Source organism: Propithecus coquereli, unplaced genomic scaffold, assembly GCF_000956105.1.
Source record: "Propithecus coquereli isolate 6110/MARCELLA unplaced genomic scaffold, Pcoq_1.0 Scaffold487, whole genome shotgun sequence".
In the NCBI taxonomy this organism is placed as follows: Eukaryota; Metazoa; Chordata; class Mammalia; order Primates; family Indriidae; genus Propithecus; species Propithecus coquereli.
Window position 1 is genome coordinate 690,573 of NW_012150696.1, and position 17,409 is coordinate 707,981.

At 45.1% G+C, this 17,409-nt stretch overlaps 1 protein-coding gene across 1 annotated transcript in view; it reads right to left on the bottom strand.

Annotated features, from left to right (window-relative positions):
• Positions 1–15,381: 15,381 nt before the first annotated feature.
• The window catches only part of MANSC1 (MANSC domain containing 1), a 20,730-nt gene continuing 18,702 nt past the window's right edge, over positions 15,382–17,409 (bottom strand). The window contains exon 3 of the mRNA XM_012655806.1: positions 15,382–16,479. Coding sequence (XP_012511260.1) covers positions 15,545–16,479 — 935 coding nt within the window. The 3' untranslated portion in view covers positions 15,382–15,544. The remainder of the gene's footprint in view (positions 16,480–17,409) is intronic.

A 17,409-nucleotide genomic window follows, 5' to 3' on the forward strand; every position in this document is an offset into this window, starting at 1 on the left:
AAAAATTTGTTAATTGTGGTAAAATACACACAATAAAATTTACTATCTTAACTATTTTGTAAGTATACAGTTCAGTGGCATTAATAATACTCACAGTGTTGTACAACTGTCACTAGCATCCACCTCAAGAACTCTTTTCTTCTCCCCAAACTGAAACTCTATACCCATTAAACAGTAACTCCCAGGTGCCCCCTCCCACAGCCCCTGGCAACCACCGTTCTACTCTCTGTGCCTATGAATCTGACTATTCTCTGCACCTCATACAAGCGGAAGCATACGGCATTTGTCTTTTTGTGACTGGCTTATTTCACTTACCATAATATCCTCAAGGCTCATCCATGCTATAACACGTGTCAGAATTTCCTTCCTTTTTAAGGCTGAATAATATTCCATTGCAAACATAGATATATTTTGTTTATTGCTCATCTGTTGATGGACACTTGGGCTGCTTCCCCCATTTAGCTATTGTGAATAATGGTGCTATGAACACGAGTATACAAATATCTGTTCAAATCCCAGCTTTCAGTTCTTTTGGGTGTATATCCAGATGTGGAATTGCTGGATCATACAGTAATTCTATTTTTAATTTTTTGAGGAAACACTACTGTTTTCCATAATGGCCGCACCATTTTATATTCCCATTAACAGTGTGCAGTCATTTTTTTTTTTTTTTTTGAGATAAAAGTCTTGCTCTGTCTCCCTGGCCAGAGTATAGTGGCATCATCATAGCTCACAGCAACCTCAAACTCCTGGGCTCAAGTGATCCTCCTGCCTCAGCCTCCTGAGTAGCTGGGACTATGGGCATGCACTGCCACACCCAGCTAATTTTTTCTATTTTTAGTAGAAGCAGGGTCTTGCTCTTGCTTGGGCTGGTCTCGAACTCCTGACCTCAAGTGATCCTCCTACCTCAGCCTCCCAGAGTGCTTCGGATTACAGGTGTAAGCCACCATGCCCAGCCAGTCATGATATTTTAATGTTCCCCAATTCAGTACGTGGAGAGGACTGGGCAGCTCTCTGGAGTAGACAGTCACCTACACATTATCTGATAGGTCTCTCTTTGGTTCAAGAGGGCAAGGCTAGGTATTAATAGTAAGCCAGATATGGGTTAAGCAAGACGTGATGGTTAATTTTATGTGTCAATTTGACTGGGCCAAGGCATGCCCAGATTAAATATTATTTCTGGGTGTGTCTGGAACTTGGTGCTACCACCTTACTCCCCAGGTGGTCTGGGAGAGGCAGCGAGGGAAAGTGGACAGCTTCATTAGGGACCCAGCAGATGCCAAAAGCCCCAAGGAAGGGAGGTCCTGGGCCCTGCACCCCTCTACCCTGCCCCTCAAAGGCACCAGCCTCTGAGACCACATCACAGCCTCCTTAACTGGACTCCTAACCCCCCAACTATCTCTTCCTATGATTGGTCAGTCTGTCTGTCTACAGAGGTGATGCCATCTATCCAGCCAGCCTGTCTGGGGTGGCCAGAGGTTCAGGTGAGTGAGGGTGTTTCCAGATGAGAGGAGCATTGGTAGACTCAGTGGTGTAGCTTGCCCTCCCCAGTGTGAGTAGCCATCATCCAATTTGTTGAGAACCTGAACAGAAGAAAAGTCAAAGGAAGGAGGAATTTACCCCCATTTTTCCTGTCTCACTGCTTGAGCTGGGACATCTCATTTCATCTTCTGCTTTTGGACTGGGAATTACACCATCATCTACCCTGGTTCTTAGGCCTTCAGACCTGGACTAAATTATATCACTGGCTTTTCTTGGTCTCCAGTGTGCAGATGGCAGATCATGAGACTTCTGAGCCTCCAGAATTGCATGGGCCAATTTCTCATTATTGTCTATCTATCTATCTATCTATCTATCTATCTATCTATCTATGTCCTATTGGTTCTATTTCTCAGGAAAACCCTGACTAATATGCTAGGTGTTCATTATGAGTAGCTGAGGGTTTGGGATAGGAAAATACAGAGGTTGGTAGTGTATTAATAAAAGAGGTTCGGAGTCAGGGACTAATAAGCCAGTTAGGGCTTGGACTAGGATGATGCCTCTGAGAATGGAAAAGAGATGGAAACTAGATATTAGATTATGGCTAAAATCAAAAAGTCAAATAATATTAATAACAAATGCTGGCAAGGATGTGGAGAAATCAGACCCCTCACACACTGCTGATAGAAATGTAAAATGGTGCATCTGCTTTGGAAAACAGTCTGGCAAGTCTTAATCAATTAAACAGATTTACTAAATGACCCAGCAATCCCACTCATAGATGTATACTCGAAAGAAATCAAGACACATGTCCACTCAAAAACCCGTACATAAACATTTATAGTAGCATTATTCATAATAGTCAAAGGTTAGAAACAATTCAAATGTCCATCAACTAATGAGCGAATCAACAAAATGTAGTATGTTTATAAGTGAAGTATTATTCAGCCATAAAAAAGAACAAAGTACTGATACATGCTGCAACATGGACAAACCTTGTAAACCTCTGCCTGTCCCCACTGGTATGCCTGATTTCAGGCCTGTCCTGCTTGTAGTTTGGGCTCTGTGTTTATAAAAGAGAAGACTATTCAGACTACAGACACATGATCAGATACTGAACCAGTGGCTAGAGAGGTTTTATACCTGTAAGTGCTGTAGCAAATACTCCTCCAAAACATATGCAAATTATGGATTCTTATCCTTTGGGGGCTGGAAGCTTCTGTGTTACACATATTTATGTTAAGTGAAAGAAGCCAGTCACAAAAGATCACATTTATGATTCCATTCACATGAAATGGCCAGAACAGACAGAAACTAGAATAGTGGCTGCTTACAGTTGTGTGTGATGTGGGATGATATAGGGGATAAGGAGGTTATAGCCAAAGTGCTCTAAAACTGGCTGTGGTGATGGTTGCGCATGTCTGTGAATATGCTAAAAACCAGTGAATTGTACACTTTAAATGGCAAATTATATGGTATGTGAATTGTATCTCAGTGAAGCTGTTAAAAAATAAAGACATTAGGCTGGGCGTGGTGGCTCATGTCTGTAATCCTAGCCCTCTGGGAGGCCGAGGCGGGCGGATTGTTTGAGCTCAGGAGTTCGAAACCAGCCTGAGCAAGAGCGAGACCCCGTCTCTACTAAAAGTAGAAAGAAATTAATTGGACAACTAAAAATATATAGAAAAAATTAGCCGGGCATGGTGGCTCACGCCTGTAGTCCCAGCTACTCGGGAGGCTGAGGCAAGAGGATCGCTTGAGCCCAGGAGTTTGAGGTTGCTGTGAGCTAGGATGACGCCACGGCACTCTAGCCCAGGCAACACAGTGAGACTCTGTCTCAAAAATAAATAAGTAAATAAATAAAGACATTAGAAAATACAGGGTGGACATCATGAGTGACTAGCTATGGGGACCAGAGAGAGGAAGGACACAAGGAGAAAGGCAAGCATTCAACTCATGATGACAGGAAGAATGTGATGGTGATCTCCACTGATGGGAACAGAACAATGTGAAAACCGAAAGAAATAAACATGCAATGTGAAGGAAGAGATCTAATAAGGCTGAGGAAAAATACCAGGGCACTGAAAGCTATTTTTAGGTTGATTTGAATTTTACTAGTTTTTTTTTTCCCAGAAGCTCCCAGAAAATGTCTTTTTCCTATATTTTCGTATCTCATGGGCCTATATTAAGTCGTGGTCCTCGAACGAACACTGAATGAATCTAGGCATGGCGGAGAAGCTAATTATCCCTCAGTTTCCACACTGACCCTTTTCCTTTTTAGCAGAACAGCCACCACTTTCCCCCAGTTTTTGCTGAGAAAATGGCCACTTCCTAGTTTCTCCTTTGGCTGGATGTGTCCGTGTGACTAAGTTCCAGCCAGTGGGATGGGAGCAACAGTGATGTGTGCAATTTCTAGACCATCTCCTTAAAAACTGCTTGCAGTGAACTCTCTCTTTGCTCTCCCTGCGGACTGGAATGGGGGCGGAGCCAGGCTCCACCATGTGAGCAGGACAGCACTTTAGGAGATGGTGGTACAACTAGATGCAAGCAATCCCTGCTCCTTAAGGGCAGGTGGGACGGAGCTACCTAGCTAGCTCTGAATATCTGACCCCTCACTATTTTGTGAGAGTCGGAAGTGAATTTCCATTTTATGTAAACCACTATTTTGGGGTACCTTTGTTACCACAGCTTGGCCTCTCCCCAGATTAATACACTAGGGGCAATGGGATGAGCTGATTGACTTAATCCAATCAGGGCCCACCTCTGGGGGTGGGGGTAGGTGGGAGTTGGGTCAGCTTCCCCTGAAGCACCTGGGCTTTATAAAGGACAGTGGACATCTGGATGAAAAATCAAGGTGATTTTCCAAAGAAGAAGAGGGAAGGGACACTGAGCATCCAAAAGCAAAAAACGTCCACTCTACCCTAGAATAAGTGTTCTCACCCTCTGCACTATTGCCATTTGGGCTGCGTAAGATTTGGTTGTACGGGGCTATCCCACACATAGTGCAATGTTGGCAGCATCCTTAGTCTCCACCCATTACATACACCCCTGTCAGGACAATCAAAAATGTCTTCAGACATTCCCAAATATCCCGAGGAGCAAAACTCTCCCCATGTGAGAAGCATGGCCTTGAGCCACGTTTTTTTGCCTCTCACTTCTAGTCTTTTTCTCGTATAACTGGCAGATTTTGTTTTGTAACGAAAATATGCCTTGCTCGGAAAGAAAAACTTTATTCTGTGCACTCAGAGGGTAAAATCCACACTCTCAAGCAAGGTTTACAAAACACCTCACAAAGAAACTGCCTTACTCGTCTCACCTGCAATCCATCCCCACATGTCATTGACTCTGTCATACTGAATTTCTCACTATTCTCAAAGTTTCCATGCTTTATTCACTGATATGCTTTTGTATATACTATTCTTCCTGCCTGGAGCACAGATACTCCTCTACTTACAATGGGATCACACCCCAATAACTCATTGTAAAATTAAAATACCATATGTGAAAATGCATTTAATACACCTCACCTACCAAACGTCATGGCTTAGCCTAGCCTACCTTAAACGTGCTCAGAACACTTATATTAGTCTACAGTTGGGCAAAATCATCTGATAGAAAGCTGTTTTATCATAAAGTGTTGAATATATCGTGCAATTTATTGAATACTGTACTGAAAGTGGAAAACGGAATGGCTGTATGGGTACTTGAAATACGGTTTCTACTGAATGTGCATCACTACTGCAACATCACAAGTCAGGGATCATCTGTGCTTTTCTCCACTTCTCTCTTAGAGAAACTCCTATATAGTCGTCAAGACCCAACTCAAACATGACTTCCTCTTAAATTTCCTAAGAAAACTTTCTTTCTCCATACTACTTTGTTCATACCTCTAGGGTCATGCTTGGCACAATTTATTGTAATTGCCTGTGTATTAATTACCTTTGAATCCCAAGATTCTAACAATGTACCTGACACAGAGAAATTGCTCAATAAATGCTTGTTGAGTGGATGAGTGAGATGAGGAAAACTGCCACAGCAGTGCCTTCGAATTTCACCAAGAAAAATTGTAGCTTAGCCAGAGGTCATTGGCTTTTATTATCTTAGGCTGTGTTGACAACAAGTGTCTCTGTTGCTCAACGGGAAAGCAGGTGGAAAGCTAACCTCAGGACACCAAATTATAATAAATACTTCCAGTACTGTGCCTTGGTCACCCTTGGATCACTGAGCACGAAGTGTCTAAGCAGTAATTTCCAGCTGTGCTGCCAGGGATATTAAACGATGTTACACAGAAAGAATCACGTTGTAGTTTATCATACATGAACCTCTGTGACAGTAAGCTGTACATGGTTTGCATCCTAGAGCATGGGCTCAGTCTTTTCAAACACATCCATCTGCCTGTTATCTTTACAAAGTCCTGCTTTAAAGAATGTAAAACATGCTTTGGAGATAGAGATATATCTAATACACGGAACGTATGAGCCCTTTGAGAGTATCTGAATCAAATTTCTGGTATCCAGACAGCACCAAAATTAGAAAAGTATGCCCTTTTACAGAATTACAAGGCTCATTTTCCTCTGGCTGGACCCCATGTCCCTCCCCACTTTAAGGTCCTACAATCAGAATATGCCCACAACGCCCTAGAAACCGCCTCCAATCTGCCTTTGCTGCTTCTCACTGCTGGCCGTCTTCTCACCTCACCGGCACGATTCTCCTCCTGTTGCTACAATTGGGCCATGCCTGGGAACTGCAGAGTCTGTTTAGGACAGCACAAACCCAGCAGTTGGGTCTGAGAATAATAAAAATGTCACAAATGATCCACAAACTGCAGTTGGTTTTTTAAAATCTAAGAATCTTGATTCTACATTACCTTTACAGCACAAATATCTACTTTATAATATGGATAACCCAGATGGAGTTCAAGAGTGAGAAAAACAGAGGAAGGGCAGGAGGAAAGACAGTCTCCGGAGTTGGGGAGAGGTCAAAGGTGTCTGGCGGGGCTCGGTGGCTCACGCCTGTAATCCTAGCACTCTGGGAGGCCGAGGCGGGTGGATCGCTCAAGGTCAGGAGTTCAAGACCAGCCTGAGCAAGAGCTAGACCCCTGTCTCTACTAAAAATAGAAAGAAATTATCTGGAAAACTAAAAATATATATAGAAAAAATTAGCTGGGCATGGTGGCACGTGCCTGTAGTCCCAGCTACTCGGGAGGCTGAGGCAGGAGAATCGCTTGAGCCCAGGAGTTTGAGGTTGCTGTGAGCTAGGCTGACGCCACGGCACTCTAGCCCGGGCAACAGAGTCTCTTCTTTAAAGTCACTGGTTGTGTTCATTATAATTTAATTTCATTCATATTTGAATGTCAGAATGAGCAGTAGACAACATATAAAATAAAAATAAATGTATGAATGAAATTATCCAGAGTACAATAACCAAAAAAATGGAGAATCATTGTGAACAGTTTGGTGTATTCTGTATATTCTCTTTAAGTCTTTATACACACATAAGCAAAAAATTGGGATTATACTCAATATGGTCTCATATACTCCTATTTCATTTACTATTATCCTGCTAGCATTTCCCTGTATCATTAAAATTCTTTGAAAATGTGTTTAGCAACTATATAACATTCTGTTTAATGAAAGTACTATGAATTATTTAACTAATCCTCTTCAGAGACTTAGGCTGATTCTAAGGATAAATGCGCTGCAGTGAACACTCTGTGCATTCATTTCTATGCGCAATTCTATGGCCTTAAAATAGAACCTACTGGTAGAATTACTGAGACAAAGCATGAGATTATCTAAAGCGGTGGCTAACGAAGTTTTTAGTTTCTCAGGACCCCTTTACATTCTTAACTATTGTTGAAGACACAAAGAGATTTTGTTTATATTGGCCATAGCTATCAATAGTCACTATATGAGAAATCAAAAATGAGAATCGTTTAAAAAATTACGTCATGTGAAAATAGCAGTAAGAAATCCTTTATTTCTGAATAGATGGCATGAATGAATGAGAGGTAGAAGTCAAGCATGCAAGCTTCCTGCAGAGGCCCAAAGAATTCCTGAGTTTCGGGTCCCATTCACTGAGACAAAAATGGGGGAGCAGGGAGGTGGGACGGAGTCGGCCTTGGCGGAGGCAGGCTCACGACGGTGAGTCTGAGAGTCAGACAGTCTCCCTCCTGCACATGCGGCAATTGTCAAGACATCCAGGCCACGGGGTGGAACTTCAAAAGCTTGTGTCACATCCTTCCTTATCACACTTTTAAAGTACCTTCTAAAATACCTGTTTTGTAGGGTTTGAAATACCTGCTTTATAGGGTCCTTTTACAAACACGAGGCCACTTATCCTCAAAACCAAATAGTGAGATAGGCTACAGATAGAAATGCTCAGCCTGCTCATGAGGCAGTCGAGGCTGTGGGAGGTTATGCGACTGTGGCAGGCTCCTCCCACCTCCCCCTCCCTCGCTGTGGAACAGAGTCTTGTCTGGACCCCACTTGTCCTGATCGTTAGTCCAGTGGGGTGCTCATTGATTTAAGAGAGTGAAAATTGTTGCTTCCGCAGTCTATCTTCTAAATTTGCTCCTTCTAAACGTGTTTAAAAGGTGTAAAATACATAAGCTGCTCCCTAGGCTACTAGGCAGGTACCTGGTTGTCTCCTGGGGTAGTCAGACCTTTCCCCTCTTTAATTTTCCACTGATGAATGGATAAACAATGGACAGTGGCCAGACCATAGATGGCAATCGAATCGAGACCCACAACCTCTACAGCAGCCAGCTGGGGAAGCCAAACCTCTTGGCTTCCAACTGTCTCCCTCCCCTCTTTCCAACTCAGGACCAACCAGAGAAAGCCAGACATGCTCCCCGGACGAGTCACCTAAGATGCCCACTTCCAGGTGACCCGCCTCCACCTTCCCCAAGCCACTGCTTTCAATCCAGGCATACCTGAAGCCTTCCCTTTTTTTCTGCATAAAGCTTTCCCACTCCTCCGCCTGCCTTGGGTTTCTGCCAAATGCAAATGATGGTGGCTGACTCCCTTACTATAGCAAGCTCTGAATAAATAGCCTCTGTGTTCATTTATTTCCACACCACTGAATGAATAATAAAGGATGTTATAAAGCCAAATTATGAAAAGAGCATCAGTTATTAAACATTTATAAAGTGTTTTACAATCATTTTAGTACGCCTCGTAAACACCTTGTGAAGCACTGATATCCCCATTTTAGAGCTGAGAAAATTGAGAAGGAACCACGAGATTAAGTGACTTGCCCAGAGCTAGGATTAGAACAGAAGGGCCCTGGGTGTAGGTCTGTTGTTTATCCACTGAGCTCTGGGCTGCACTGTGGAATCATTTCCATTTTAAAGCATTTTACTCTGGGTTGAGTGAATATTAAGAAGTAGATCACATTTCAGCCTGGCAGGCGCGAAAGTATTGTTTTTAGTTTGTTTTTCTAAATTTTAGTAGACGACATATGGGCTCCATTAACTTTACTGTGTAGCACAATTTTGAAGATAGTTTCTTTTCCAAAAAATTTTTCGCTGTAATTTAACATTTTAAAGTTCAGCATACCCTGTCAATCCTTGATGCTTGTTTTTCTCAAAGTTGGGCCTTTTTCCTCTCCGCTGCAGTGAGGGGGGTGGGAGGTCATAAATCCAGCCAGGGGTATGTTCTGTTACCGTGGGGGGACAGTTTCCAAAGTCATGTATGGGCGGGGCAGGGGGTGTAACAGCACCGGACAAAGTCCCTCTAACGCAGGGCTTTCTGCCTTTTTTGAAAGATAAGAACTTTTTGGCTCCCGCCCCCACCCCCCACGATTGCTAATGATGTTGGCTGAAGAGCATATGAAGAAAGCTGAGATTTGCAGAACCTCACTGGAGCATGAGAACACCTGTCTGGAAGGCAGACGCAGGTGGGAAAGGAGGACTCCTTGGAGCTCCTTGCTGCAAAAATGCAGCTGTCCCTGTTCCTCCCTACGCTGGGGCATTCACGAAGGCGGCAATGTGGCAGTAGCATCTGGCCTGTGTGCTGCTGTACCTGGTCAGCCCAGCATGGAGCACCCTTCTGCTTTGTTAGAGAACGTTGGCCAAGGGTGATAAATGCAACACCATGTATAGTTTCACTAAATATAAACAATGACATCCATGTTCATCTGTCCAGTCCCTGGAACCCTGTCATTCACCGATTTCACCCTCATTCACTCACTTATAAACTTACGCACTAGCTCCAAATTCTATCTCTTCTACGTATCCTTTCAGATTTCTTTGTGTTTATTTATTTATTTTTTAGAGGCAGGGTCTCGTTATGTTGCTCAGTCTGGCCTTGAACTCCCAGCCTCAAGTGATCTTCCTGCTTCAGCCTCCTGTCTTTTTTTCTTTTTAAGCTTATCATGGATAAGCCTACACAAAAGGCCTGTAATGGACACGATCAGGAATGTTCTGTGACTGCTGGTAAAGGTTTCCTTTTTTTCTCTGATGGTGCGAGTGAAGCAGGCTTTCAGGGATTGTGAAAACAGACGAAGTCTCCGAGGGGATGGGCTGCCCATCCCGTTGGTCTCCCAGCTTGGGAGCCAAGCCTCTGAAGGCAGCAGGGATGCTGGGGGGCTGAGACGCCGAGGGTGGTGCTGGGGAGAGGGAAGAACAAGTGGGAGGAGGGACGACAGAGGCCTAAACTGTGAAAGACCCCACCGCTCCTAACTTCATCATTCTTGTCTGGCTATGTTTGGGCTTCCTTTCGTCCCATGGAAAGAAAGCTCCAAAAGCTGGGTGTGCTGGCCCATGCATGTAGTCCCAGCTACTGGGAAGGCTGAGGTAGGAGGATCACGTGAGCCCAGGAGTTCAATTCCAGCCTGGCCAACATAGTGAGACCCCTCTGAAGAAAAGGGAAAAAAAGGCCAAAAACCTTAGAATATTGGGAGTCTAGAAGATGTTAAAACTAACAGATGTTTATTGATCACCTATTTAATGCACGGGCCAGCAGGACTTGTCACAGCAGAAAAAGCCAGGATGGAGAGGCAGAGGACCAGGCTGCGCAAATCCTTCAGCTCTGAGCTGTATTTTTCTTGTCCTTTACAGCACTATGATTATGACTAGATGAGGAAAAAACTTAGGCATGAGCTCTATTCACAGGGAGCAAAAAAATAAATGACTCTAACAAATAAAAATAAATGTAAGATGAAGCACTAATCTTTCAGCCATTTTAATATTGCTGGGAAGAAAAATTATCCATATAAAAAGTTGGGTAGGTAATTCTATTGGTCCTTGATAGACAGTATTTGTTTTTTTGTTTTTTGTTTTTTTTTTTTTTGAGACAGAGTCTCACTGTGTTGTCCGGGCTAGAGTGCCGTGGCGTCAGCCTAGCTCACAGCAACCTCAAACTCCTGGGCTCAAGCGATCCTTCTGCCTCAGCCTCCCGAGTAGCTGGGACTACAGGCATGTGCCACCATGCCTGGCTAATTTTTTCTATATATTTTTAGTTGTCTGATTAATTTCTTTGTATTTTTAGTGGAGACGGGGGTCTCGCTCTTGCTCAGGCTGGTTTCGAACTCCTGAGCTCAAACAATCCGCCCGCCTCGGCCTCCCAGAGAGCTAGGATTACAGGCGTGAGCCACCACGCCCGGCCTGATAGACAGTATTTGTATATAATCATCATAATTTAGTCTTTAACAAATCTTGTATCTTCATTTTCTATTATTTACATGTAAATGGACATTGCTCATTAAGAACAGATGAAAAACCAATGTTTACTAAAGAAGTGATAAATTATATAATATATAATACGATTGAAAGTCAAAGTTGGACCCCCCTCCCCGATGTCTGGGTGTGTGTGATAGTAGATGCGTTATTCCCATAGAGACAAATCCCTGCTCATGGCGGTACAGGGCGGCAGACCGGAAGGCTGGAGCCCTTGGGTTTAATGTGGGCTCTTTTGCTAACCGACACGATAATTTGGGGACAAATAACTTAGATTCTGAGCTTTATTTTGTCTACAAAAGTGCACTAAAAGTAACCTTAATTAAAAATTATCCAAAAATACAAGAACACAAAGAAAAACACATTCTAGCAGCTCATCCTCTCTATGGTCTAGGTAAACTGTACCATCTCCACCCGAAGGAGAGAAATGATCAAAATCAAAACGCTCCTCTACTGATCTCTCCACACATGGTCTTAGTTAAAATGAGAGTAAACACTTCATTACTGTGCACCTGGATTTTGTCCGATTCTCCTAAGAAATGCACGTAAGTGGGGTCTTGACTGGCTTTTCTCTTGATGATATAGAAGCTGTTGCATACACAGCCAAATCACATTCCTGCCCATTGCTGAAAGGAACGACCTTCAATGAGCAGGTTATCAAATTCACTCGTGACCGTTTATCGAATGTCTACTGTGTGCCAGACACACTATTAAGCCTGGGGAATCAGAGAAATGCTGTTCTCCAACACCTCACAGTGCAGCAGAGTAATATATAGACTGAAATGTTAGAAGATACCGTGGGACCGTTTCGCTAACGGTGTAAGTGAAGAGCCATGTCAGAAATCCGGGAGGGATAATACCTCTCCTGGGAGTCTGGGGAGACTGTGGCGGGGGTGATATTTGAGCTGGGTCTTGAAGGATGAGCAGAAATCTGCCAGGTGAAGCAGGGGCGGGACATTTACAGGCAGAGGGAAGAGCGTGGCTCATCCAGATGCCCGGCACATCTGAGAAATGGTGGAAAAGGTGGTGCAGGCACAGCCCAGCGTTTGTGGGCGAGAGGGAGATGTTGGGGCCAGCACATGGGGAGCCTTGCTGGGCCACACACGATTGGTAATCGCCCCTGCTGGCAATGGGGGGACAGGGTGTCACGCGTGGAGATCCGTGTCCACTGTGTTGTGTTTTTAAGATAACTTGAAGTCGTACGGAGCGCGTGATGTGGGAGCAGAGCAAGGAGAAACAAGTCAGGGAGACCCGACAGGGGCCGGCAGTGGGAATGGCTGACTCCGAGAAGCATCTCTGAAAGAGAATAAGTAACATTGGTAACTGTGGAGGCTGCGGCAGAGGGAGAAAGAGTATGGCTTGAAGCTGCTCAGTACAGGAGGGATTGGAAGGCGGGTGGTACTGCTGCCCGAGATGAGAGGACGCAGGCGAACAGGAGCGGTTCTCTACTCCAGTGCACCCCTGACTAAAGAGTGACCCTAAACTTTGGCACAGGTGCTCAGTGACCGAACAAGACAGGCTCTCGGTGGCCGAGATAGTGGATGAAGCCTACGCCAGAATGAGACCCCTGATCTCTTAATTTCCATGCTTTTGGTTCAAGGCATCATTCAGTTCAACACCATTTAAAAGCTATGATCTGGAAATGTCTGATCTACTGCAAATCCCTCATTGGTTACACTGGCTGTCATTCCAGTTATATGTAGGTGAAGGGGGGGAACTGTGGAGCCAGGCTGCCTGGGCCAGTGACCCCAGGCAAGCCACTCAAACCTCTCCGTGCCTCAGTTTCCTCATCTGCACAATAAGGATAAAAATTCTTCATTGTCGTAGGAATGAAATGAGTTACCATATGTCAAAGGGAACCTGGCATATGGTCTAAGCACCTTAAGTACCTCAGAAGTGTTTACTGTCATTATTAACAAGTAATGGAATACTCAACTAAAAGTGGTACAAATATTTATTATCACAGAACAAGATCGAAGTTCGCAGTTGCAGGGCTGGTCCTGCTGCTTAACTGGTCTCTTCCCCTGTCCCACGCCACGCTCAGTGTGTTAGTGACTTCTCCCCTCCTGGTGGCAGGGAGGCTTCAGCAGCTCCAAGAATCAAGTCCTCCCGCGGCCAGCATCCCAACGTGCAGGAATGGGATGGGGGCAGAAGGGGCTTTGCCCCTGTGCAGCCCTCTCAAAACAAGCAGGAAAATCTTTTCTAGAGGGCCCCAGTAGGTTTCCTTTCAGCTAAAACTGGGTCACAAGCCCATCCCTGAATCTGGCACTTCCAATCTGTAACAAATGAGGCAGAAGTGGGGCGGGGCTGGCTGCCGGACAGAACACTGGTGGTGCCCACCGCAGTCTGGGAGCCGAAGGGTTCCGGGGGCGCCTGGCTCAGGCCGGGCGTAATTGAGACACAGGAATGCACCAGTACTCATCTGGAGTGAATGAGCCACAGGCTTCATCCTTCAAAAGTCATCAGGATTTTTAAGAGTAGCTTTGAACCCAGATAAGTATCTTGTTGGTAAAATATGGAGAAAGGATACTTTTGAGCAGGAGGGTTTTCCCAGTCTTCTCACCTGTTTCAAGTGCCACCTTCCCTTCCCACAAACCAAAGGAGGGGACTCAGCTTGTCCAAAAGGTCACCTACAGGACAGTGAAGCAGGTGCCTCCCCGCTGTGCCAGGGCAAGAGGAGGGCTGCTCGTTCCGCCTTAGAACCTGCACCCCACGGCCTCACTCATCTGGGCTCCCCGTCACGACAAAGACTGCGGCAACACAGACTCACGAGAGAACCAGGGAAAAGCCTGTATAAACGACCACAGAAAGCCTTGTTTCCACTCTCCAAATCCATTAACAAGGAGAGGAGAAATTTTTAAATTCCAAGGCACTTGGTCACTAATCTGATTCTAGCCTACATGTGGATATTCAATAAATACTTGTTAAATTAAATTGACTCAAGTTTTTATTTCTTCAACCTACTTAAAGCTTATGTAAACCCCTCGGAGATTTGTGTCAAGCTGTTAAGTTGGAAAATATATGAAAAGTAGTATTTTCAGTGTACCAGTTTCCTCTTAACGTGCTTTATGAGCTTAGCGTAAACCAGGAGGAAGGGGGCGGGGTACCAGGAGGGTGGATGGGAAGGAGAGGTGAGGAGGTGAGAGAGGAGGAGGAGGAGGAAGATGTAAGGGAGGAGGAGGGGGAGAGGTGAAGGGGAGGAGGAGGTGAGGGGGGAGGAGGAGAAAAGCCTGTTTCTGTAATTTCCTACATTTGTCTTCGTTGCTAAACTTATTAACCAGCTACTGCCCTCTAGTGCCCACTGCATAAAATTCGCATCTGAATTCCATATTTATCTTTAAAAACTCTGGTGAGGCCTGGAAGGAACCAAACTTCTTGTTTTGCAGATAAGTGAACTGAGGTCCACAGAGATGAGGTGTGAAGCTGACCCAGGCAGACTTCTGGACTCTTCGTTACCCTGCCGGTAACTCGTCTGGAAACTGTCTTTATTCAAAGCCTGTCTCAGAAATTTCAATAACTAACCAATAAAAATTACAGCGTACTCATCTAAGTGCTGTATGTCATTTCCAATGTTATTCCAAACAAAGCTAAAACTGACTGCTGTTCAAGTTTAGATAAGGATTTATAAGGACTATTGATGCGTTTTTAACTTAGTACAAGTTTAGAAAATGTCTATAATGTTTAAAAAATAAAATTTAACTAGAACAGCGCCAAAGTGGATTTGCCACTTATCAGAACTGACTTATCACTGCCTCCATGTAGCCTAATATTCGGCTAGAATTCTCCCAAAGGAACCTCTTCGCTCACAGATGGGGAAAGGGGGGGTCTGCCATTTTAACTTGGAACACATATTTTCATCATTTAATCATTTTGCTGGTGGAAATAAATTGAAAGTTGTCCAGCTGGAGGAGCCACTTTCGAGAACATTACTGAGTAACAAAAGATTTATTCAAATCTTTAATTGCAAGAAAATACATCTGGAATAAGTTTTACTGGAATTCATATAAAAAGAAAAGGGAATCCATTAGAACTAATATCATAAACAGTTGATTTTATATGGAACCAAAAATATTAATGAATTGGAACCTAGATGTCCTAGCCTCTTTTCCTTGCATGAAGACAGCCAAATTTTCAGATTTATATGGCAATTGTACTTTATTACTTTAGGTAGAGCTTTGTTTTCAGCTAATATTTTAGGGACGGATCATCTAAATTGCCTAATTTGGTTCCTTTCCCTTGGCCTCAAAACACAAACACAAAGAAAGTAGAAGGGGGCATATTTGTTTTCAAAATACAACCTCCTGCTAAGATTAGCAAGTCAACAGAAACTCACTGCACTTGGCTTCCATTACAGTTACTAAATGAATTAAGAGACACTGAGTTTCATACTTAGAGGTCAACGTAGATCCCATTGATCAAATAATCAAGTCTCGAGTAACGTTTCCTGCGGAGGGATTCTGAGAGCATTCTACCCAAGAGGACAAGACCTATCACCAGGAACAGAACACCAAAGACCAGGGTCCCAATGAGAAGCCACTTTTCAAATGGAAGCTCACACTGGTTTGTGGGGACACTGCTCAGTGAGGAACTGCCCGGACTGGCCTTCCCATCTTCCCAGGAAGCAGTATGATTCGTAGCAGAAGACTCCACATTTGACAAAGAAAGTGTAGCAGGGTTATGTACACCCTCTGTGCTCAGAGTTAGGTTGGAGATCTCTCTAAAGGGGACTGTTTCTGGGGTGCCTTTCAAGGCCACAGGAGCCTGAGAGATGGTAGTCGGGACTGCCGTCGTAGCCATGGCTTGAGGTGTAACCACAGCCAGAGTGAAAACTGCAGAAATGAGAGCCGAGGGACCCTGAGCAGTGACAGTGGTTACGGGGGGAGCTGTGGTGGCCAGCGGCGGCCGAGGAGTCCCAGAAGGTATCACCGAAGCATTGGTGGGGGCAGGAACTGCAGGCTCCAGAGGAGCCCAGGTGGGTAGAGAAATGACAGCCACTGTCGTTGGCGTGGCAGCCACGTTTTTAGGCAGCAGAGGAGCTATTTCTTTTCCTGAGGAAAACTGTGAACTCTGAGAATGGGTTTTTTCTTCATAAACAGGGATCTGGGGACTTGCTTGGTCAATCTTGGATGCTTTCTCCAAGTGATCTGAGGATCCAAACGTCTGAGAAACAGCATCTCCCCGTGAGTCGTCGGCGGGTTTTGAATATCCCAGCAGAGGAGGCGGCGGTGGGGCAGTGACGGCTTGTGGAGACCGGCCACGTGAGAGAGAACCTTCTCGGGCTAACGCCTGGCTTGGCGAGTCAGTTCTGGCCAAAGGTGGAATATCTAGAAATGAATAGGAAATAAAAGGAAGACTTATTCCATGCTAAGGCACGTTAAAAAATACAACCTATCACCTTGTTCGGTAGGTCCCCAAACTGTTGATACTTGATATTTCATTGAAACATGCACAAAACGGAAAAATGCAAATTGCTCGATGAGAATCTGATAGCATCGCTTCTCCACCACATGCTGTGGGGTTTATTTCTAGCGGATGGGCAGAAGAGACACGCGTGGAGGAGGATCAGACAAATTCAGGAAAAGCTGGGAGTTGCACAGCAGAGAAGCTGAGTTGCAGGAAGAGGGGGAGGCTGGAGGGGCCGGGGCCAAGGCCAGGGCGGCAGCTGGCTGAGTGCGTGGCGTGGGCAGGAGAGGGCTGGCCGGGTCAACGCAGGTGTGAGGCACGAGCCCCCGCAGGTGACAACCGGGGCCGTGGGCAGTCACCAGGAGAGATTTCACAGCCGGGGCGCGCGGCAGGCAAGAAGGGTGTGTGGCAGCCGTGCGAAGAGGCAATGGAGTCGGAATGATCACTCTAACTGCTCTGCGGTATCTGCTGCTTGGCTAACCCTTTCGCTTAGACGGGAACTGCAGAGAACACAAGGGAAGCAGCAGAGGAATGCCCTGGCGTTTATCGCTTCCCTCTCTCGCTCCTTGTCCCTTTTCCGCCCCAGCTCGCCTCCATGCCAGTCGCCAACCTAGACCTCACTCTCCTCTCGCCCAACAAGCATCCGGAGGCAACTTGGATTTGTAACATCTGGCGACTACTCTCTCGGCCTCACACCTCTAAGAGGTCCCTTAGAACAGTCACTGACTAATCCATTCAGGACAGGGGTCAGCAAACTATGGCCTGGTGGAAAAATCTGGCCTGCCACCTGTCCTTGCAAGGATAGCAAGCTGAGAATGGTTTCTACATTTTTAAATGGGTGAAAAAAAAAA